Source organism: Eufriesea mexicana, unplaced genomic scaffold (genome assembly GCF_001483705.2).
Source record: "Eufriesea mexicana isolate 0111107269 unplaced genomic scaffold, ASM148370v2 scaffold4744748466, whole genome shotgun sequence".
NCBI classification, from domain to species: Eukaryota; Metazoa; Arthropoda; class Insecta; order Hymenoptera; family Apidae; genus Eufriesea; species Eufriesea mexicana.
The window spans coordinates 189,730-214,776 of NW_016907990.1; the positions used below are offsets into that span (position 1 = coordinate 189,730).

The 25,047-nt window shown below is 40.8% G+C and overlaps 2 protein-coding genes across 4 annotated transcripts; one reads left to right on the forward strand and one right to left on the reverse strand.

Moving 5' to 3' along the window:
• Nucleotides 1-285: 285 nt before the first annotated feature.
• Hdc (histidine decarboxylase) lies at nucleotides 286-10,349 on the forward strand. Of its 2 annotated transcripts, none has more exons than XM_017906549.1 (17): nucleotides 286-423; nucleotides 655-687; nucleotides 2,876-3,162; nucleotides 4,525-4,782; nucleotides 5,052-5,195; nucleotides 5,785-5,851; nucleotides 6,083-6,245; nucleotides 7,420-7,490; nucleotides 7,568-7,587; nucleotides 7,666-7,764; nucleotides 8,055-8,275; nucleotides 8,496-8,605; nucleotides 9,093-9,101; nucleotides 9,227-9,397; nucleotides 9,470-9,546; nucleotides 9,631-9,733; nucleotides 9,853-10,349. In XM_017906549.1, exons 2-17 carry the CDS (start codon nucleotides 660-662, stop codon nucleotides 10,191-10,193), a joined length of 2,169 nt encoding a protein of 722 aa, XP_017762038.1. In that variant the 5' UTR covers nucleotides 286-423; nucleotides 655-659; the 3' UTR covers nucleotides 10,194-10,349. The 2 variants fall into 2 exon arrangements, with proteins under 2 accessions (XP_017762038.1, XP_017762045.1); XM_017906556.1 differs by having other exon boundaries at nucleotides 9,856-10,349.
• Nucleotides 10,350-11,971: 1,622 nt separating this feature from the next.
• qvr (glycosylphosphatidylinositol-anchored protein quiver) lies at nucleotides 11,972-24,625 on the reverse strand. 2 transcript variants are annotated; one of them, XM_017906567.1, is made up of 5 exons: nucleotides 24,308-24,625; nucleotides 21,569-21,715; nucleotides 18,276-18,323; nucleotides 17,736-17,882; nucleotides 11,972-16,587 (listed from the first exon to the last, which is right to left on the reverse strand). In XM_017906567.1, exons 2-5 carry the CDS (start codon nucleotides 21,591-21,593, stop codon nucleotides 16,331-16,333), a joined length of 477 nt encoding a protein of 158 aa, XP_017762056.1. In that variant the 5' UTR covers nucleotides 21,594-21,715; nucleotides 24,308-24,625; the 3' UTR covers nucleotides 11,972-16,330. The 2 variants fall into 2 exon arrangements, with proteins under 2 accessions (XP_017762056.1, XP_017762065.1); XM_017906576.1 differs by lacking the exon at nucleotides 18,276-18,323 and having other exon boundaries at nucleotides 24,308-24,624.
• Between the last annotated feature and the right edge of the window lie 422 nt (nucleotides 24,626-25,047).

The window sequence follows — 25,047 nt, forward strand, 5'->3', positions numbered from 1 at the left end:
GCGAAGAAGCGGAAGGGACAAGATTCAGAGCTAGAGGAGATGCAGAGGGAAGGTCAGATCGGGTAGTCGAATCCAGGAAAGCGTACGATCTAGTTCTAGGCCGCTCGGAGCCTTGTGACACTAGCCTAATAAGCTCTGGGCCCATGTGACAAGCGATCGATGATGAATCCGTACAAATAATTCGCGAGTACCTATCGTAGCGTAAAAGTTCGATGCTAGGTCAACACGCATAGGGCAGCTAAGCATATCTGTTCGTCGCGCTCGCTGAAATCCGCTGCGTCGTTGCGCTAAGCTTCCGCGAAACTCGCCGCGAGAGCCAGCAGATCCCGAGAATTCGACACGGTGAAATTAATTAAACGTCGACACATGCGCCTGATACGGTGCCATCGAAATTTCGAGATTTGGCTGCTGTGAGGATCAACGGTGAGCTAGTCGATCCCCTATCGATTTCCACGGTGGACCCAGTGCGCGAATTATTCCCTCATTGCTAGATCGGTACCATCTTCGCGAATCTGTGACACTCCGATAAGTTTCAATTTCGAAGCAAGCCTTCCGATTTTCTCCTTCCCTATTTATTATTCTTAAACCCGCGTTTCACTGTTTAAAAGTTATTAAGTGTTACGTATAATAGCCTGTCGATTGGTTTCGTTGCAGATAACATGAATCTAGAGGAGTATCGCAAACATGGTGAGTAAGAAACGTTTCGTTCGTTCATTCGTATTGCATGTGAACCGGGAAATGGATTTTTCGACCCTTCGCACTCCGCTATTTCGGCGCCATTGTTTCGCGTTGTCTTCGTCGACGAAGATGGAAAAATACTACGATGAAAATTGAATTTAATTCGACGAATAAAAATATCGCGACGGGGGCATGACAGTGTTTAGCATTGAAATCGCTGTCCGAACGAGGACCGAACGAGAAGTTTCCCGGAGTGCAGATGGTCGATGGTGTAATAGTAATTTTCTATACCAATAGTACTATTTCACGATCCTTGCAAATGTGCACGCACTTTCGTGCGTCCCGTAATCTCGTGGAATACTAGCAAACGAAACGAGAAACTACGAACAGGAATAAGTTGGCAGGCGTTAAAGCGATCGCAATAAAGTGGGATCACCATAGGGGTGCGGGTCTATGGGAAGTTTATGGATCCGATACCGGTTCCAATACGGGCTAAGATCTCCGTGATCTAAATCTCTGAATCCTGGACAAAGCGTCAGATTTCCCTTTTTCCTTAAATCCAATTTCGCGCGGAAAATCGATCTCTCCCTGTTTATCCGCGTTTCGAAGGTAAATAAAACTGACGTTCACGGGAATCTACGCCTTCATTTGGATCTAAATTTGAAAGCAGGTTTCAGCTGTCGATTTTTACCCGGAGATAAAGCGATTCGACAAACGAATTGTTTGACATTTGACAGCAGCTTGGATTCGTGCGGCGAATCACACTTGACCCGTGACTTTTCGAAACGATTAAATAACGCGAAACGAGTCCCATTGTGGTGTGCCATCTAATGCAATACCAATACAACGGTAGAAAGAATCAGGGAAGAAACAAAGACGTTGCTCGAGACAACGATTTCGTCCTACGCGAGTATTTTCTCGGGTTCCCTAAATCGAGGGAACCAGAGATAATCGGTTTAAGGTTTTCCATCGAAGCTTGGTAGATCGATCTTCTTCGACAATGGTCGCTGTTGACTCTCGTTTCTTAATTGCTGAGAAACAGCTCTGAACCTCGAATCCATCGCACAATCTAACACATCCCGTGGAGATTTCGGTGTTTTACCATTCATCGTGTAAATGGTACTTTTAGACGACCAGAAATTGTAACAGGTTAACTGTCATGATATAATTTTCTTTATTCATAGAGTACAAAGAATTATCAAATAATAAGATGAGAAAGGAGATAAAAATTACTCGTTATTTATCTCATAATGTTCTCTGTTCATCAGCGTTTTTCAAATTTTTTAAAAAATAGTTGGAGTAGGACAAATGTGAATTTGGAAAATTAATACTGGTGACCACCGTGACAGTCAATGTGTTAACCACTTGCACTCGAGGGGCGTCTCTCAGTCGCCATTTAATCAGATTCTAAAGATGGATGTTGATTAATATATCAAATTTACAATTAGCCAACGATGCGTGGAATATCGAAGTAAAATAATTCTACGTTCTAAATTGCATACGATTTCTTATTTACGGTTTTAAGAATATCATCAACCTTATGGCAGAAAGTCTTCGAAGTGCTATTTTTCTCTAACGAGAAAATCGTCGAGTGCAAAGGATTAACACGTTAAATGCCACGTTCAGGCCTCGTACGTCTCGAAAGGGCCCACATGACAGCTAACTGTGACATGACAGAACGGTACGTAAAACTGTCGTAACGTTTAACGTGTTCAACAATTTTACTTGTTTTATAATTTCTTCTCATCTCATCTACGTTGCAACGTAACAAAACTCCAAGCTTCCTGAAAACGCCCAAAAAATACATTTCTATATTTGACAAGGATCGCGAAGACCAAGACACTTCATTAAAAAGAAAAGAAAAGAATAATAATAATAAGATACACGAGCTTTCGACGCTTTAAAAATTCATTAATGCAAAATCGATACATATATCGACGTCATCGATACCGAATATCTAATAAATTTTTCGTGATTAATCTACGTTGCAACGTAACGAAGCTCCATACTTCCTGAAAATACCCCACATTTGACAAGGATCGTGAAGACCAAGGCACCCCATTGAAAAGGAAAGAAAAGAATAATAATAATAAGATACATGAGCATATCCGACGCTTTAAAAATTCATTAATGCGAAATCGGTGTATATCGATGTAATCGATACGGAATTTTTACTGACACGATTGGAAACCGCCAGGAAAAGAAATGGTGGATTATATCGCCGATTATCTGGCGAACATTCGATCTCGACGCGTTTACCCTGCGGTTTCCCCGGGTTACCTGAGGAACGTTCTACCCTCGTCGGCACCGGTGGACGGTGAACCATGGGAGGACATTTTCGCGGACATCGAGAGGTGCATCATGCCAGGAGTGACGCATTGGCAGAGTCCGCACATGCACGCCTATTTTCCAGCCCTGAATTCACCTGCTAGCCTGCTAGCCGACATGCTGGCCGACGCGATCAATTGTCTTGGATTTACTTGGGTAAGAACAATAATATACGAACGTCACGCACGTGTAAGGGAAAATGAATTCGTTTGTTCAGCTCCCTCTTATTGTTACATGAATTTATATTTGTATTTCGAATTTTTATTTTTGCTTGCGTGCATACGTAATGTATATACGATTCGTCGAAAGTTGTTGGATTGAGGGGATTTTTGACAGATCGGTGGATTATTAAGGAAATTAAGGTGGATCATTATGAATTTCTACGACTTGGATGTTAAGTAGATCTCCTTTCGAATTCGAAGGATCCTCATGAGATAAGTTTGGAAGTTGCGCTATTCAAATCCGACGTTTTGTCTGCTGATGTTAATATGTTTCCATATATTGTCAGAGACTAGTAAGAGACCTTTAATTACATGCTTCTGGTACTTGGTGCTGTTTGCGAACTTGATGCTTCAATTTTAGTTGCGTTAAAAAAATAATATCAAAATTGAACCCATTTCCTGGTTATCTATTCAATTTTTACATCATTCCAATTTTAATTTTAAATGTGCAGAAGTCGAATTCAACCGCTGCTAATAATTAATAAACAATTTTTCAGAAAGACTCTATAAATAATTATTTTGAAACAAAGTTTAAAAGCGAAATTTAAGCGTTTCACGAAGTTCCCTTAATCGATAGATTTTAATATTAAAAATTTTGTACCTTGATTTCCTTCCATCGAACAACTTTCGTACGAAGAATTTTGTTCCCCCAGCAAACACTACTCGTGTGAAAAATTTTGCACTTAATTCCTCCCCATGTAAGAATTTTTATGTCGAGAAATTTCATCGTTTAATTTTCCCTCGTTAAGAAATTTCTATACTAGACATTTTTCTCATAATTAAAAATTTAAAATAAAAAGAAATTTTATTTTATCCCACTTTTAATTTCGATGTTAGACGAGGTATATGCGCGCACTCTTCATCCCCCGTAATGGTGAAACATTGAACTGTCGTGTATTTAAATTTTGTTTAATTTTCCCTCGTTAAGAAATTTCTATATTAGAGATTTTTTTCCGTAATTAAAAATTGAAGAATTTTCAAATAATTCATTAAAAGAAATTTTATTTTATTACACTGTTAATTTCGACGTTAGACGAAGTATATACGCGCACTCTTCATCCCCCGTAATGGTGAAATATTGAACTGTCGTGTATTTAAATTTTGTTTAATTTTCCCTCGCTAAGAAATTTCTATATTAGAAATTTATCCCGTAATTAGAAATTGGAGAATTTTCAAATAATTCATTAAAAGAAATTTTATTTTATCACACTTTTAATTTCGACGTTAGACGCGGTGTATACGCGCACACTGCATCCCCCTTAATGGTGAAACATTGAACTTTCGTGTATTTGAAAAGGCTTCGAGTCCTGCGTGCACAGAGCTAGAGACAATCGTAATGAACTGGCTGGGGAAAATGATCGGGCTGCCAGAAGAATTCCTGCATCGTCCAGGGGGATCCGGAGGTGGTGGCGTGATACAAACAACCGCATCAGAAGCAACCCTCGTTTGCTTGCTCGCAGCAAGAACCCGAGCCATTAGAGACGTGCAGCAAAACGAGCCGGACCGTTTACCCGCTGAGATTAATTCGCGTCTTGTCGCGTATTGCTCCGACCAGGTACGTACCTTAAATCCTTTTCTGACACGAACTTATTTCCCCTAAGGGTGCCCCGAGCGTTCTAAAACTTTCTTCCACTCCCGCGAATTCATTCTTATAATGGTTCATCATTTTATCTCCAAGTTATTACTCATTTGTCCGCGTCTTGCTGCCAGGTGTTTTTCCCTGGTCACTTCTAGCGTTTTTAATTTATCATTCTTTTATCGTTTTCCACGATGATGATTCGAATTTTATTTCTCCTCTCTCTCTAATTCCCTGATGTCGCATAGGCTCATTCCAGCGTGGAGAAGGCTGGATTAATTGGCTTGGTTCGAATGAAGTACATCGAATCCGATGACGAACTCAGCATGAGAGGGGAGACGTTGTTAGAAGCAATATCGCACGACAGGGCTGAGGGTTTGCTCCCCTTTTTCGTGAGTATCGTTCTTTAGACTAGCGAGACACCTTTAGGCAGTGGCTGAACTTTCGAGATGAAAAGTTTAAGTGTAATTAGATTACTCGAATATCTATTCGATTCAGTATCTTCCGAATAATCGACATACACGGATGTAAAATAATTTTAGAAGAATTTTCGCCACCGATATTCTATATAAATATTCTATAATTAGTATTAGTTGTATTAAATTGAGAAATAATTTATAACGAAATATTTATATCTTCGTATATACTCCTTCTCCCCAATTAACGTTATTAGGGTAGATGCTGATATCGCGACATAAAATAATCGACCGGTCAATTAATTTTGTCAGGGCTGTAAGTAGTTGCAGTAGAAAATAAGGTGAACATGACGTTGCAAGGCGGATTGTACTTTTGCTAGTTGGCCCCAAAGGACGAGCAGTCCTTCATTTTCCAAGACAATAAATCCAATGAACCGAGAAGTAGGTTTTATTACGACGTTGCAGCTGCTCGATCAGGATACTTCGTAGCATATAAAACCTTCAGTAAACTTAACCAATAATCAACCTGCTTGTAATTCATTCTAAAACTCGAATTTGCTTGAAGGTTTGCGCTACTTTGGGTACGACCGGTGCGTGTGCTTTCGACAATCTCAAAGAAGTCGGCCAAGTGTGTGAGTAAAACATAGAAAATTTCGAAATCGAAGGAAAGAAAACACAAAAATGATCTCGAAACGTATGAGAAATATATTACAAATTTATACAATTACCAAGGAAGATAACAATTATTTTTATATTTATATTTATATTTATATTAAATGTTAATTTTATATTTATATTAAATTTCAAAAATATTTAAAAATAATTTAAACTACCGGATCACGAGCAACTGTCTCGCCCGACAGGTGAACAAAATGGACTCTGGCTGCACGTGGATGCAGCTTACGCAGGCAGCGCGTTCGTGTGCCCTGAATTCCGTGGCTGGCTTCAAGGAATAGAGTACGCCGATTCGATTGCGTTTAATCCTAGCAAATGGCTGATGGTGCATTTCGACTGCACCGCCATGTGGTGAGTGACAAGGCGAAAATACGAGTTTCATTCGAGCGACACAGGCAGTCGCTAATAGGAAAGGAAGAAAAGGGACGACGGGGAGAAGACCGCGTAGGGAAGGAAATTTGTAAATCTGCAAATGGTCGCAGATCCGATAAATTCATAAGCGCGAAAGATTATCGCCTTTCGTCCTCTTTCTCATGACTTATAGCTCCAACTGCGGATGCAGAATGGGTTTTTTTCATTCTTCCTGCAATTTCCGTCGACTCGTTCGGCCGACCCGACATAATTCACAATCTTTAGGATTGATGTTTCAGTGCCCGTTAAAGCCGATAGTGCGAGAAACGAATACCGCTAACAATTTATTGCTCTACGATAAATCGTCCACGGTTGCAGATATTTTCACGTTTTTTCATTAACACCTTCACTGTCACGGTGGGCACCAATAACCGGCGGCACTAATCCTCTAAATTCGCCATATTGGTTTCGCTTCGACCATTTCTTGAAAATTCGAATGGAAATAAATAAATTAAATTACGAAATAAAGAATGCACTATTTAATCCTTTACACTCGACGATTTTTCAGCTAAAGATGAGTAGAAGTTCAATGATTTTCTGCTATAAAGTTAACGATATTTTTTCCAGCAATAAATAAGAAATTTAAGAAATAATAATTAACATGTAGAACTATTTGATTTCTATACCTTGCATACCGTTACATTATCTTAAATTTCATATATTAATTAATATCGATCTTCGAAATTTTATCAAATGGCGACTGAAGGGAACCTCTCGAGTGCAAAGGGTTAACAATTAAAAATTTTTATTCTAACGTAATAGAAAGAATTAAATATTCCGATGTACTTTATTAAAATTTTACCGTAACACCCTGTATATACATACTCGCCATGTATTTTAAAAAGCACATGGCAGTGAAGGTGTCAAAAGAATTTATTTTTTCGCAATATTCCTCGATTCGGTATCGTATAGCGTATTCTAAAGAAGCATACTGACGAAACATAATTAGATCTCGTAATCGATGGGACGAATCGCGATGAGATATAAAATATTCTTGACTCCAATCGACTGAAAGAAACGAGATTGCGAGATTGCGAGAAATTGTAAGCGATAGGAAATAAGAGAGCGAAAGGGTGAAATTATTTTAAAGCAATTCTCGCTGATATTCTTGCAGGGTGAAAAGTAGCCAGGCACTCCACAGAACTTTTAACGTGGACCCGCTGTATCTGAAGCATGAGAATTCAGGTAACGATATAGCCACAGCTTTTTGAATCCATCCAACTGCGATATTCGATCAAACGAGGTGTTTCATTTATTTGCAGGCCTTGCTATCGATTATATGGTAATTCGTCGAGTTTCATATTCGAAATTTGATGCGATGAAATTGTCTTACGATAGTCGTAAATTTTTATCATTTCAGCACTGGCAAATCCCGTTGTCAAAGAGATTCAGAGCGTTGAAACTGTGGTTCGTGATTAGAAATTACGGAATCACTGGCCTTCAGAAGCATATTCGAGAGGTTTCTATTACGTCACACTTCCTACGTGTTAAAAAGTTTATTCTAAGCTTCACACCCGCGACAATGTTTCTTGTCGTTAATGTAACTTCCGTTTTCCTTGTTCCATTCTCGAATAATTGTAATTTCGCGATGGAAATATAAATAAATAGCTCGCTACGTGGATAAATAATTATAGAAGCGATAAGAATCGATTAAAGTATCACTAACTCTAGAAAGTATATTTTCTTTTTATTATAATCTTTGGAATTGACTCTCCGATTTAATAATATCGTCGAAATCGCGAATTTCAGGGCGTCAGGCTGGCACAAAAGTTCGAGGCGCTAGTCTTGGCAGACGCGCGTTTCGAAATTCCCGCGACGAGGCATTTGGGGCTTGTGGTGTTTCGTCTTCGCGGAGAAAATAGTTTGACTGAACGTTTGCTGAAGAAGATGAACTCGAGGGGTCGCGTCCACTGTGTACCGGCTGCTTTGCATGGCAAATACGTGGTTCGATTCACCGTCACCTCGACCAAGTGAGTCGAAACTCGTCGAAATTTATTTTTTAATTTTGCTCCATAAATTAAATAATTAATTAAATAATTACGAGTGAAATGGCGAGTGCTTGTAAAAATAATTACTGCTAAAAATCCTCTGATATCGGTAGTTTCAAATTGTTCGAAAGATGGATGAAATTATTGCGAGATTCAGTTGGTGGAAATAATTTAGTAAAAATTATTTTCATTGCGATGTTAGCACTACCAACGAGGATATATTAAGAGACTGGGCTGAGATTCGAAATACCGCGAATGAAATCCTTGGAGACACCTCGACTTCTCCTGTACGAGCGAGAGTTCCACTTGCAGGTAACGCAGAAACAATCGGTAGGTCAGCTGATTTGACACTGGCAATTTCGTGCAATTTTCAAAGTATGCAGGTAAACATTGCGCATGTAAAACTGTATACTGCTTCACACACACGTGTTCATTATTAAGGACAATTTCTTCCAGATTTTCTAGCTAGGTAGACTCTTTTATTTCCTCCTTTTATGCCTGTTTTGTGCCAAAAATTGTCATTTCTTTATCGAATAATTAATAATTATTACTGTTATTAATTTTCAGTAGCAGTTGAATGTGTATTAAGTAAGCGATAGAGAAATACATGTAATAGTAAATATCAAACTCTGTATATTTTACCTATACGTAGTTAATTAATATATATACTTAATTTTAGATATTTTATTGGTTGTATTTTTATCTCTGTTCTGTTTAGGTGATTTTTAATCTCTTTCTTCTGTTTTTCTTTACCCCTTTTTTTTTATAAATATGCATGTCTATGATTTTTGGAATTCAGAAAGCTCAGGTAAGTCAGGTTTCCGAATACTTATCATTTCGTACTTCGTATATCTCTTTTACAAATATTTCTCTCTACGAAAGAAGTATCAATCGCGATGCTCGAATTAAATGACGAAGATTTTCAACTTGCAGATACCCGAGAGAAGAACGAGAATTTTGGATCGAGTTTGCTGTTGGCCAATTCTCCGATGTCACCGAAAATCGTGAATGGCAGCTTCGCCGCGATATACGACACTGCGGATGTGTTCGAGGAATGCACGAAAGCCTTTGGTCAATTACGACTCGAAGCTAGAGACAGTCCAGGTAAACCAAACTAACAAATTATATATACCTCACAGGTAATAACACGTCACTTTTCAACGCGATTTAATCAAGCCATGCGTCGTCGAATTCGAGGAATACTGATGTCAGGGAAACAATTCTCCTTGGATTCTCGCATGGATCTTGTACAGGTACAAGTACAATATTTTCTTTTTATTTTGCGATATGATAAAATCTGTAATAAAATTACTGATCCAATTTATTATTCATTCTAGGGATACGCTTGTTGCCGCCCAGCTATAGAACTGGCCTCCGAGTTACCGCTGCAAGAGGACGAAGATCTTGGAACTGAGACTGGAACTGATTCTAATGAATGTGGTAATCCAAACGTTATTTAATATTAACACTGACTATTATTATTAATTAATATCTGGAGTAATCGTAATAGAAGGAATAATTATTGCACTTACGACGATTTCTATTTGCTTTTCTTCCAGCAGACGACCCAGGCGAGTGTTCAAGCACCCGACCGCAGGTGCAAGAACCAGAAGAAGCAGAGAAATCGTTCAAAAGACAAGCTTCTAAATCTCGCTCGAACTACACCGTGAACGGCTCTGTAAAAGGTACTCAAGACTGCTCGAATACCCTAACAGCGATGATCTCGACGGAAGGCAGTCTTCCAAGGAGCGAAACGATAGCCGCGATTGGTCATCGAGCATACACCGGCGACCTGTCGACGATTGACAGCCAACAGGGGAATCCTGGGAAAGGAAAGGATGACAGCGCGGATGACACGGCTGTCTGCAGGAAATGCGGCCACTGTATGAAAAAGGAATAAAATTAGCGGAATAAACGTAACTGTTATCGCGTCACCGTGTGTACTCCTTCGATGTCTTCGATGGATTCTATGTTGTTCAGATTCAAGCGTGGCGCCACGCAGGCCACGCGACAAATTGTTGGAAAGAAAGTAATCAGCTGCGATAATAAATCTGAATTTACCGTCTGAATCCTCGTGCCTTTCTTCGCACTTCTTCCTCGTGGCGTGCCTCTTCGAGAATAGGGACTCGTGTCGTTTTATAATCTTTCATTCCGTGCTTGTATAAAATTGAAACGATCCGGGTGAACATGCAAATAACCAGTCGAATGACATATAAATTTTATTGCGAATAATGACACGATGTGACAATGGGTCTGACCAATCTAGGCCACGGTTATTTTCGTCTGAAATCTCTGCGAAATCGTGTCTCGAACGCAGCTCGACTTGTCATGAACGGCAACTCCTTTTAAAAATCTCGAACCTTATATCTCTCGTCGTAAAATCGCTTCTTCGATATATATCAATCGCGAATTTCCTTTTAAAACGTCGCAAAGAGAAGGTAAACGTATTATGTACACGTACATGTATATTTCTCATCAAGATACGCCAACAGAGTATCGCTCCTTTGCATCCACGATAGTCGATTACATCTCGCGTTAACAATCGAGTGGGTACAACGTACCCGTAATAATATCTGCCACACGATATGCCATTTCTAGTTATATCAACGGTCGTTAAATTACAATATGCCCTTAGAACCGTCTATCACCGTTTCTTTCGTTCCTAACTCTGAACACATTTGTCTTGCGATGTTCGTAACATCCATATACCGTCCCTTTAACATCTCTAACTACGATTCGAATAATCTATATCGCATTATAATTTTTCTTCTTAAATAACTCTCTCAGCGTTTGGAAAGCTCGCACGGATAAGAACATCGTTTGGCCGGATTCGCGAGGGATCCGCGAAAATATTTACATCGCGCGTCCACTTACTTCGCGACTAGATATCCTAGGTTCCATATTGGTCAGGATGTATCATCCGTTAAAGGAACATCGATGACAGTGGGTCCAATTCTTCGGCAACGTTCGCAATTTCTCTTTTCTCCATGCTCGAGTTCCCTTCTCGCGTTATCCGTAATCCATGCTTATTTGTACCAAGGTACGCGCTTATTATAACTCTACGTGCTGAAAATATCGGCTTAAAACGCGCTCGAATCGTTTCGATTATAGCTAAGCACTGCTTAACGCTACTCCGTGGTCTGGTATCCGCTATCGTACTAGTCTGGTAAAAAAATTAACAAACGCTAGGGCAGATGATTCTTCGCGAACGGCCCGCGAAGAACGCGCTGAGCTGACCGTAAGCTCGATTCGTCGTGGCCGTTGAACGGCACTCGATAAGTCGGCTTCCGATAATTCTTAATTATTATCGAGAAATTATTACTCCGCGGAGGCAACGATATGTGCATCGAGGGAAATTATTTCACCCCGATACCTGCGGCTTTGATCCTCCTCCTCTTCGTTAAGAAGCTGCGGCCATTGCGATAATGCGAGACGCATTTGGCTCGTTACGCGCGTGATACGCAATATGTAATTAGCGAGACTTTCTGCCAAGTCGAGAGTTAATCAAGCGTTTATCGCGTGGAATAAGGTAGAGCGTTGAGAAGCTTTAAGCGTTAGATTCTTCTTAGATAATAAGGGAAATTAACGGGCTATGGCGACGATGTATAATGGCAACGAAAGCGCGCAAACGGGCGAAACCAAACGATATTTATAAGCAAAAGAACATTCGATGCGCTATTCTGCTTAAGAACTAGTTATTTATCTCTTCTCTTTGTACAGGTCGTCGTTCAAATGTCGTATGTAACAAATAATAACGAACGTGTTACGCGCGGAGGCAATAATCGCGTGGAGCTTGCAAGAAAATCGTGTCCTTGTGGATCTAAATGGGGGACAACGAAATCACGTGCCAAAGTATAAATCGAAAACGCTACTTTGCCATCGAAACATCGCTTCATGCCATCCGATATAATCTATCAATCGTCTTCAATCAACGTAACTGACACCAACGTAGAACCAAGAGGTCAGAAAAATCAACATCTCCGGGGGCAACGATCATACAAAATCTGATACACATCGACACGTAGAGACAGAGGGGATTCTTGACACTTGCATCGTAAAATATAATCATCACACCGGCATTCAGTTATGCCCAATGTTCACCAACATCGAGATAAAAATGTCACAGCATATCGATACGTAGGTTGGCATCTCGGCGCAATCGCAAACATCGATTTTTAACAGACAAAAGTGTACATCGATAATAATCTCCGCGATTCTTATGCAAGCACTTGGACATGAGCTTTCGTGTAAACAGGCGGGCAACAAATGTATCGATTCCGAGTCAATTACTTTTCCGTTTCCCTGTCTCGAAACCCGAAGCAGCCTCGATCGAGACGAGTATCGTACTTGACGTTTCGCGTCCTTGAAATGTAAAACGAACCGAAAATATCGTCGTGACACGTCAAACGTTTCGATCGAATTGCTTAAGGTTCGTCCGAACGCATCCGCCATCACTTCGCATGGTACTAAATCGGTAGCGTAACGTGGATTCTTTCCAGCTGCGAGGCCACACTTAGAAATGGAAATTCACTCGTGTTACATGCTGATGTCAGTGTTGTCATTGCAGCTCCCGTCTCCCGCTGCGTTTCTCGATCAGAGAAACGAATTTCGATTACAAACGAAACGATCTTCGATCAACGTCCACGTAACGAACGATCCCTCGATCATCGACGTCCTCTCCGATACAATCGGCAAACTGTCGGATAGAAAATGGCGAACGGTAGCGGATCGGTGGCGCAATGACAAACTGGAACTAAAAGGGGCAGACAGATAGAAGAGACGCGAGAATGAAAATAGCCTCGCAGCCGCGCGTGCGACAATGAACAAATGACGCGACACGAGCCGCATGGCTTGCCAGAGAAACACCGGTTAGCTCGCTTTCAGTGAAGCAAGCACCGAAGCTTGTTTGGCAAGAGGCTCCACACCGGAAGCCTCTCTGTGAGGACATGCGCGTTCAACTTGGCCGTGCCAGCCGTACCCCGAAATGACCGAACTGCGTGATCGTGAAGCGCTAGATCCACGAGTGTCCTCGAGCGAGTCAACGTCGCTTTCGTCCATCGAGTTCCTCGAGTTGCGTGCCGCGGGATCGTCGCGAGCTTCCGCAAGCCTGAAAGCGCGCGGGAAGCCGCTGGTTGCGCGAGATGGCGTGGCACGATCGAAGCTGAAGGCCCACGTTGTGCTTTTGTTAAGTTCGATCTGCCTCGCGTTGCATTCGTATGGGTGGAGGGTTTCGTGTTCGGGTTTCTGTTACATAGCCGTGCTTCCTCTTTGGCAACGAACTTCGGCCCGCTCATCCACGCGGAACTCGCGCGGAATTGTCACGATCGTTAATTCCTACGATGCATATCTCTTTTACTATTCTCTGTCTGAACACCGTATCGCATATTATCAGTGTCGAATGTTCCAAAAATTCGAATAGGATGTTTCCTTGACGTCCGTTCCCCGCGGAAGCAACGGCTACGGGATTCTTTGTCTTTCGCAAGAGTACTAACAACAGATTCATGCAAGTGTCATGCAAGGTGTTGCTGTACGGCGACGCGAAAGTCTCGGGACAGAGGAAAGGGGTTGCACGGAAGATCGTAAACGTGTGAACGACTCGCTCGGTGTCGGTCCGTACTACGAGGCTCTCGCGACGAAAGCCTCGTAAAGTTTCCTCTGTCGTGACTTTCAACACACTGTTACTGAAAGTGCTACGATCCATGCTCTCGAGTTCGCTCTTTACTACGTGTGAACACACCCCTGCTAGGTACGTGATTTGCAGAACTCGCTAAACACTACCGTGGTTACATTCGCGTGCGCGCGTCTGCCATTCGACGATTGGATCTCGTTCCCGAACTCACGAAATTTTAACCAACGTTCAACCGTACTTGTCGAACGTTGAACCATCTAGCCGAAAAGAAAATATGTATGTCGAATAGAAAAAAAAGAAAAATAAAAGAATAAAGGCAGACGCGCGCTGGTCAAACGACTGGGAAAACGTAGAGCTCGAAAATGCTGCTGTCAATGCTCGCCGGTTGCGGACGTTGCTTTCTCATGACGCTGCTGACGGATGGACATGCCGAAACCATGCGTCCTGACCGTGGTCTACTTTAAGCTACGTGTACCATGGGCCATTCTCGTTTCGCAGTCTTATGGTGCATGAGGCGCGAAATACCGGTGTCTCGTAAAGAATGGCAAATGGGTGAACGTTTACGGTCGCGTCAGTGACGAAGAACAGCGGGGGAAGTACGACAGTCGTTATACGTAAGGAACGTATGGCAAGAAACAGAGAGCTGTCGGGAAATGTTTACTTATCTGCGCGTTTCGCATATGCGCGAAAATCATTCGATCGGTTCAGAATCAGAGGCGCGTGCATAGATATCGAATGTTGTGCATTGTATCGTTCCATGAGATGGATATAGCGATCGAAGAGAGATTATCATAGGAGAATTCGATTTATACGATAGAACTGAAATCCGAAGCTTCGAGGATCTCGAGAAGATCCTCGCGCGATCATCTCTCCGTAATAAACGATTATTTACAAAGTTACATACCAAAATTTCGAATACTGTTGCAGTACAGATCGTTTGGTATCCTTAAAAGCAATATTAAAGGCGCTAATTTTTAATATCAAACGCGTATCAAATCTTCGCTAAATATTGAATTAACGTATCGGTTAGCACTTTTACGAGTTAACAAGTTAATACGAAATGTTCCCAACAGTCGACCTCTATGCTCTATCTAAAATGAACGTTTATCTCTCTCTCTCTTTCTCTCACTCACTCACTCTCTCTCTCTCTCTCTCTCTCTCACACACACACTCTCTCTCTCTCTCTCTCACTCTTGGTATCTCGATTATCCTTCGTCACTCGAGGCAGTTTTCCTTGGAGAAGGTCCGTCACTCCCAGTGCAAGGTGTGCGCACAATGGGAAAGCGGTAAACGTGTGTGAGGTAACACAACTAGACACACATTAAATCCTAGGTTCTTGCAATGATCGAACAACGTTGCAAACACTATACCTACGAATTGCCGCGTTCGCTCGGAAAAGACGACGTACCTCGTATGGAACAGAGATAAACGAGACAAGCGAGTGAAAAGTCGAACGAAAAGATACATTCCAAAATATCACGATGTAATGACAGACTATTGCTAACCTGTCGCGACAAGATGCTCTGCGAGAACTAGAGAACGATGCTTGCAAAATATTGAAAATTGACAAACGTAAAAGGAGAGAGAAATTTGTATAAAATCAGATGCAACGATGCTGAGAGTGAAAGAGACGAAAAGATCGAACAAAAGAAACGAATCAACGGTTGCAGAGGAAGGTAGGATCCTGATCGATCCTCATGCAGCAAAATTTGGCCGAAAGGAAGGTAAACGTTGGTAGCGATAAACGCGGCTTAAGAGAGACGCGAAAATTTGAAATGAAACTAAAAGAACGGCGACTGGCGACGCTGCGATAATTGGAAAGTAACCCAGGTAACATGCCATCTTGGACGAAAAATAAATCCAGCCGGTAGAATGGCGGAAAGAAATAAAAGTTCCATCCCGCTACTCGAAAATTTCAACATCGCGAAGGTGTTAACGTTCCCATGGAGCCACGAACCAAAAGAGAAGGGCGCTTGGTAAGATCGTGAGAGTGACAGAGAGTCGAATGATTCGTCTACACGGAACACTGTCGAGATTTTTCGCTACTGTTTATGCCGAAGAACCGACCGGGACGAGCGATCGCGGAGCCATCGAGAGCCGGGATTCCTGTGTCGAGCCAGTTTAATTGCCAAATTTGAATGTATAATCCGTACGTTAGGTATCCGAGGTGATTACCCAATGATCGATCGACCCTCGTCCCTTTTGCCGAGGCACGTACGCGTTACCTCTGTCTTTCGCTACGCGAACGTGGAAAGAAACACAAGGCCCGAGCGGTCGGATGGCGTAGACCTCTGTACGTGACCGCAAAGGATCGCTCGTCCCGACGAGATTTCTGCTCGTCGACTAAAACTAAATGTCTACGAAGGATATGATCGGAATCACTGGCAGGTGAATCGAGTAAATCAGTGTTATACGACGTGACCATTGCAACGTTCTACAAAGCAAGCTGGGACCCCTAAATTGACCGAGCGTAGTACAAGGATGGTCGACAGGATCAGCAGGAGTGCGGGATTTGAACACGAGGTCGGGGAGACACGATTGCACATATCCTCCTCACAGAAGCACATGTGACCAGTGCCGGTTCTTTCCATCATGCACACGTGGTCCACCATGAATAAGTTTATCTGTAGTTGCGAAGTGCAGGTCCGCCTCACGGTCTCGTACGCTGTGAACAGACGGAAAATTGTTAGTAATTATTGCACTTGCCAATCTCTTCGCGGATGGTGCAAAGGTGCAAACTCATCGTAATGAGAATCGAATCTTAACCTTTTTCACTCGAGAGATGAGCTTCAGTCACAATTTCATAAAATTTGGAAGGTCGATATTAATTAATATATCAAATTTAATGTAACGTAACAGTATGCGAGGTATCGAAATCAAATGATTCTGGAATTCTATTATTATACAATCCTTTATTTAAAAAAGTATCTTTACTGATAAAAGTATCCTCAATTTTTTAGTACAGAATCTTTGAATTTCTACTCTTCTGTAGCCAAAAAATCGTCGAGTACAAATGGTTAACGTAGGCGAATCGAGTCCTTGTTTCGGACTACCTAAATTCGCGAATTGCTAATAACCATCGTTAAATAAAATTGCAACTAAACGGGTTGCCAATTCGACACGATATTAGATTGTTACTGTCAAATTTTAACGCTGTTGAGATGAATTAAAACACGCGTTCTTTCTGCACTTGACAAGAATGACATTGAATAATTTATTTCTAATATATGCGTTGAAGAGAAGAAACGAAATACAAAATGTGCACAACTAAATCCATGACCCGAAGGATATGCACACTCCTTGTTAGATATCGATCGCGACAATAAGTGGTATTAACGAATATTAAGGTAACGATATAAATTTAACGATATTAGTAAATTATGTTATTTATAAATCATCTTTTTCGAATGTATATATATGACAGCCTAGTATCGAATAATATGTAACTTAATACGCAATTTATACGAATTTACCTAAATTTTGAAATTTGACCGAAGGAATAATTTGGAATAAAATTATAAAACAAGAAAGTTTGAAAGAGAGAGAGAGGATTGTGGGAGACGTGGGAATTCGCTTTCTCTTAGCATTGCGTAATTAGAAAGTAAATGAATTCGATCTCGCTTGAAAGTATTAGTGCTTATGAACGTAACCGTATTGCAAACGTTACGAATGTCAAGTTTATATTAGATTTCGCAACGGTATGGTAATAAATATGACGGTAATACGGAAAACGTGTAACAGAGAATGAAATAAAGTGGAATGAGAAGGTTAAGGCTGATGCAGCGAGGAAATAAAAAGACGGGGGACGCTTACGTGATTTCGCGTTGCGAACCATTTTCACGCAACAGCCGTTGCAAGTCATGAGAGGCGGTTGATCCCTCGGAAGTGCAGTGTAATTGAATGGATCCTTGCATCTGAGATCCGTCCACGAGTCGCATTCGTAGCAATATATGGAACGAGCTGTAAAACATAACTACGATGAAACGCGACGACCCTTGGTCCTACAGCAACGAAATAAATGTAAGGTAAAGATGGAAAAATATTCAAGCGCCATTATCAAAGAAAGAAGAAATATATACATATATATATATATACCAATATTTAAAAAAGAAGATCACAAATTAAACGTATATCAAGTGTAAATCAAATTATGAGCAGGGTCAGCGTAAAATTAACGTATGTCTCAATTTTATGCAACTAAATCGCTAAGAAAAAGAAGAGAAAAGATAGAGGTAGAGTAAAATAAACGTGGTGAGAACGAATCGAATCTTCAGACAACAAGCCCTGCGGAACAACGTTGACAGACAACGATGACAAGAAGGACACTGAAGTGAAGCTGGTTTGATCACTCACTCTGGCACTCCGCGCGACAGACGGTGGCAACCGCGAGTACAATTGCCGCTGAAACGAAACATTGGTCATTGCTTTAGACGATGAAAACGATGGTATCAGATGCGAATGTCTACGAAATGATAATCATGAACAAGAAAATAAAGGGTGCACAATGCTAGGACTACCCACTATTGTTCCTACTGCTACTACCTTCGCTATTCTCCACTAATTTCACTTTCTCACTACGTGGATCAGAATTATCTCGATATCTAAACACTTTACACGTTTATTATTCCTAAGTATGATAATTTAATTGAATCATCGACGATTAATTCTGCCAGTTGTTCTTTCAATTTTTATTCCAGTCCCGTAACCTCGACGTAATTAAAATGTTTAAATATCTCGATAATCGTAACTCTCATTGAGGTAGTACAAGAACTCTAATAGATAATACTAAGGTATTTACTATTCGTAATACGTGTGTCTCGATGCTGCTCCTAGGGTTATTGTTATCTTCTGTCAAATATTGCGAGTATGGGATAAGTTTCGATGTGTAAAATACATGGTCATTAATACAATACACGCGTAAACTCGATTTTACACTCGTGAAAGTAGAACAGGTCAATAGTTAGCGAACAGTGTGTCGTGCTCTCTTGGATAATACGACAGGAAAGTAAACCTTTATGTTTTCTCTCATAATTTATTCTCCCGTGGAATACCGAAATTAAGTTTCATTTTTCGACTCGAATTTTTTCAACTTTCGACGATATAAAAATTCTGATAAATATTTCATTTCGCGGAAACGTCGAAATATGCGGGATCAACAGGTGAAAGTATATTTTATCCGAATCTCGTTGTCTTTTATTTCGCAGCGTGAGCTCGAAGCACGGACAGCGCGCGATTAATGACGATGACCATTCATCGAAACTTCTATCGCATTTTTACCAATTTTAAAAACCAACTGGTACGTACCTCGTGCACACGGGGCAGCGATCGTACGCGGGAATACTAATATCATTAATTCTAGAGTATCGTTTGTTAAAAAAAAGGAGAAAAAGAAAACGGTAAAAGAGCCTAATAGAAGTGATCTAGGGGAACAAGAATATGAATCGGAGTTACACAGTCATTGCGCGTCGTTATCGACAAAAGCCATCTTCCATTTCTCTGATTTACGATAATTCGGAAACTAACGATTGTGATATAATATTTTATTATATTTGTATTATAATTAATATTTTGTTAATATTTCATTATATAAATACAGATAAAGATTATTTATTCGCTTTCAACGATTGTCAATGCATTCTGTAAATTACGCAAGAATTTGTTTGCGCAGAAGTTACGCAGAAATTCTCGAATGGAATATAAAATAGGAAATTGCTCATCGAGATACTAGGCATTGATGTTTTCATGGTCGAGATAGAAAAACCAAGATGGCGGACAGTTTTATTAACAACGACACTCCGCTTCCACCCTTATTTACGCTAATATTTTAAATAAAATATTCATCTCCACTTTATCTCAGATTCCACGATAATATAGATACAAATTATTTATTCGCTTTCAACGATCGTCAATGCATTCCGTAAATTCTACAAGGATTTTTCTGCGCAGAAATTCTCGAATGGAATATAAAGTAGGAAATTGCTCATCGAGATACTAGACATCGACGTTTTCATGGTCGAGATAGAAAAATCGAGATGGCGAACACTTTTATCAACAACGACGCTCCGCTTCCACCCTTATTTATACTAATATCTTATAAAATAAAATATTCTTCTCCATTTTATCTCAAATTCCACGATAATATAGATACAAATTATTTATTCGCTTTCAACGATCGTCAATGCATTCCGTAAATTCTACAAGGATTTTTCTGCGCAGAAATTCTCGAATGGAATATAAAATAGGAAATTGCTCATCGAGATACTAGGCATTGATATTTTCATGGTCGAGATAGAAAAACCAAGATGGCGGACAGTTTTATTAACAACGACACTCCGCTTCCACCCTTATTTACGCTAATATTTTAAATAAAATATTCATCTCCACTTTATCTCAGATTCCACGATAATATAGATACAAATTATTTATTCGCTTTCAACGATCGTCAATGCATTCCGTAAATTCTACAAGGATTTTTCTGCGCAGAAATTCTCGAATGGAATATAAAGTAGGAAATTGCTCATCGAGATACTAGGCATTGATATTTTCATGGTCGAGATAGAAAAACCGAGATGGCGGACACTTTTATCAACAACGACGCTCCGTTTCCACCCTTATCTACGCTAATCGCAACCTCGACTTCTGTCGCTACGTTTCCTCCTGTTTCTTTCTGCACACTCACCCCTGATAGTGCATTCGATCGCCTCCAAAACAATCGATAAAGCACGTTCCATTCTATGGAATCTATCACAACTATTCAGGCACTGTTATTGTTTAAAGGGGACCGAGGAGGTTTCTAGCAAACTCGACCGACCTAACGCGATAAACCGGCACGCGGGTGTCGCAAATTTTCCCTTGTCACGCTTTTTATTTCCCTGTTCGATTCTAGCCCCGAGAACTCGTCGAGCAGTGAATAAAATACTAGCACGAATATACATTGAAATAAATGTAAGTAAATCTCTGTCAAATGTTACACAGTCTTCGCGGTGTTGATTAAATTCGATCGAATTGGAATTACTAATCCGTGGAAATTTAATATCGTGTGTACGATTGGTGCATGCACGACTAAATAGCCATTATTGCGGCGCGAATACGAGTTAAACGAAGATACGATCTGTGATACGATCTTTATATAAATGCACAAGCTCCATTACGATTTGATATATAAGCAATTATCAAAATTCTATTATTTAAAATACGTTTATATATATTTTAAATATCGGTGCACGATAAATAAATAAATAAATATATAGATTACGCAATTGTCTCGGATAAGGGTAGATTAAAAGAATTTGTTAAACTCGGAAAATACTATTAAAGTTAACCCTTTACACTCGAGAGATGACCTTTAGTCACCATTTCATAAAATTTGAAAAATCGATATTAATTAATATATCAAATTTAATGTAATGTAACAGTGTGCGAGGTATCGAAATCAAATAATTCTACAATTTTTTTAATGAAGAATCTTTGATTTTCTATTCTTCCTTAGACAAAAAATCTTCGAGTGCAAAGGGTCTGTGTTGGTATATGTGTGTTCGTGATACGTAAATGAAATACGTGTCTCGAATAAAGTCGGAAACGGTATAATTATCGTAGGGAAATCGAACGATAAAGGAAAAATAATTTTTTATTATTTCATAACTCACCCACTATCAAACGACTGGGCGACATGTTTCCGGCGGCTCGCTTCTTACTTCCTGTCTATCTCCATGCCGTGTCACGAGTTTATCTCTACGGTCGGGACGCGTATCAAAGGTGATTCGCGGAGTTGCATCCGTCCGTCAGCCGATCGACTGAAACGTGGAAAAAGGAAAATTTGAACCGTCGAGTACTCGCTGGCCGCTTCTAATTGCGCTGTTAGGTATAATAGAGCTGAAATAGAATGGCCAGATTTAGAAAATCGATATCCCGGGTGGATCTATAGGCTCCGCAGTGGTGAATTACGGGGAGCAAATCACGGAGCCCAGCGATTACGTCTCTGCTGGAACAAGAGGGTGCAAACGGTGTCAAGAAGATGCGGAGAACGCGCGAAAGCGTGCAGAGAAGAAAGCCGAGCGGTGTAAATGGGAAAAAGGCCGGGAAAAATTGGCTACGGTGCTACAGGAGAAATTCAAGCAGAGCCTCTATGAACAAGCTTCTATTATTCGTGCTGCAAAATTCACCCTTAACTACTGACAGCCGCCTTCTAGACATTCGAAGGGTTATGGACACCCTTGTCTCGCGTTTGTTCTATATTTCTTTAACTTTCTATTTCATCTCCTATTTCTATCTATATTTCTTTATATTTATATTATTTATACCCAGTTATATCAATTTTATATTATTCTTTCGAATCTTTTACATAGATACAACTCGAGGGTTCCTGAGAATTAGATAAAAATAAATGAATAAATATCGAGTATGTCAGATCGAATATTAAAAATACTGTTGCATACGTGGAATATTTATATCGCGTTAGTCATATGCAACTTTTATGAGCTAGTACAAAGATGTCAATAGTCGAGGATTAAATTTCAGGTTCTCAAAAACACGTGATAGAGTATTTAAATGCAGGAAAATTTCAGGTTTGCCAATTTCGTTGTTTCATGGTAAACACGATGGTTTCGCGTGAAGACAGGGGGTAATTTAAATGGCTGTGAATGGTGTTTAACGTATGCCAGCAATTAGAATTGGCGTTCGGGTCAGTATATATTCCTGTCTTCGTACGAACTTGCGACAAACAATACTGCAGCGCATAATCGAGCCAAGAAAATACCGCATATTCTTGTTCTACATTTCTGTAACCTTGAATAGTTTGTATTTTATCAAGCATCTTTCCCCCGCGTTCCCTGCACGTTATAAATATCGAAAACCTGCGTAGATATTTACGAAATAACGATCTATGGAATCGTTAACCTAATTTCCTTGTCGGAAAAGTAGATTTCTACGTTAAAGCGGGATTCCTCTGGACTCTGAAATAAGATTTTACGCTTTTGCAGCTAGATAAAAGTGTACCACGTTTCTCTATATGGTATCGGATATCGACAATCGAGAACAAAAGGTATACTTGGTGGAGACGAGTATGCGAGACAACAAAGAATTACATACTGGATGACAGAGACGAGATTAAGCGTTTAATCCATTGAAAGCGATTCTCACTCGCATCCTACGCTAGGGTTTCCAGCTGATTGTTTGTTTCAAGGGTCATTTATTCGATAACTTGCACGGGTTTCATCCTTGCAACTCAATCGCGTGGACGTCGTTGCCATGAATATTCCCCATTCTAACACAGTCGAGCATCGATGCATATAGACTTAATCTCGCAAGGAATTATAACACTCGAGGCGTGAAAAAGTCTCACGTGCATGAATCACTTAAATTTCATCTCTTTTACTAATGAAATTACCACCTGAAACTGATTTAGAGAAATCTCTAAACACGATTCTCGCGATGCTACAACAAAAATATAGACGTCGCGTTTGAAATGAGTATTTCAATTTCCGAACACCGTTCTCACATTTTCATCGGTTATTTAAGCAAATAAATAATAATAAAATAGTCGTATCGATTACAAATCGATCGCAAAATCGCGAATATCGAGCTCACGGATTGTTTGTCGTTAATATTAATAAATATCCTATTTGTCGCGACACAGTGTTAAACAACAGGCAAGCAATTACGCGCGTCATTGGAAGATTACTCGTAATGAACTCTTGGCACTCCACCGTTAAAGGAAGATATTGTCACAAGTACGACCTCCACTCTCCAAGTGGATAATAACAGAAATGATCAGACAACGCTTCCACTAGTAGTCAAACTTTACATATCCAACACTTTTTCGACACATAACCGAGACACTTACTGAAAAGACAGAAGGAAAAGAAAACTAATGAAAGGAATGACAATTTTTGAACGAAACCATGCAATAAAAGCAACGAAACACTCTGATAGCTACCAATATCGGTATATACACGAAGTGTTCTACTTATTTCCAAACCACCCCTGTTCATCATCAACCAAACAAACAGACAACTTAGGAAAGAGTTGGAACAACAGCAGAGACACCTTCTGCAACTCACAATCCCGTGAGTTATTGCGGATTCAACGTACAGTTGCAACTAACGAAGTTAGCTCAACGAAGAGGAAAACACTGTCCATCGACGAGTGTACGAAAGACGGTGCACGCGATTAGAGTACTCCTGGTCTTCCACGAACTTAACCCCGCGTACTTGGAGGCCACTGAGGAATTATGATCGATTACGCAAAAATTCCTACACACTGAGACCCCACCCGAGCGAGCAAGCCTGGCGGGTAATCACACACGGGAGGAAGCTTCCCACGGGAAGACGTTGGCACAGCTTTGATCGGTGTGTACACAAGTGGCGAGGTGATCCGGGATACTCAACCGTTCAGAGAGATCGGGAACTCGATGGAGAAGAAAATATCGGGACACCGAATTCCAGGCCTTGTTCCAGTCGCAGCAGATCACTGTTGTCACTGTCGTCGATTAATCGGTGTGTTCCCCCGTAGAATTTAAACGATCGGTGCACCAACCAGCATGGCGGTGGACGATTCCACGTTAGGGACGAACGATGCGACGTGAACGGATGCAGTGGTTGCGACTACGCCAGCGCGTTTGAGCAGCAGCAGGCGTCGCTACGCGGTCCGCGAAACGGCACCCGAGTCGCGCAATCGGATAGACGCGAAGTGCGGATCCAGGTCGATCAATATGACCTCGTGCCTCGTGCTCGTGTTGCGACAAGCATGCTCGCCGACCAATGTGAAACACAGCGACGTGAAGAGAAAGAGAGACAGAGAGTGAGTGAGGAGGGAGAGGAAGGGAGAGCCACGTTTGCGCGGTGGAGTTTTGCTTGGAGCATTTCATTCCTGATGAATACACGTGCGCTGGTATATCGTCGTACGAAGGCTTTGGATCCGATGTCTCTTGATCCCGCAATCGTTACGAGGGACTGGAACTAGGTTTCTGGTTTTATAATTGTTAAGGGATTGCAACGCAAAGGAATAGTAGTCAGTGGAAACGGTGGAAAGACTGTATAGATCTTTATTAAACGAGCGAGCGGTTAGAACTGGCTTGTTTAGGACCACGCAGGTCACAAGACGTCTTCAGGAAATAGGAAACAAAAGC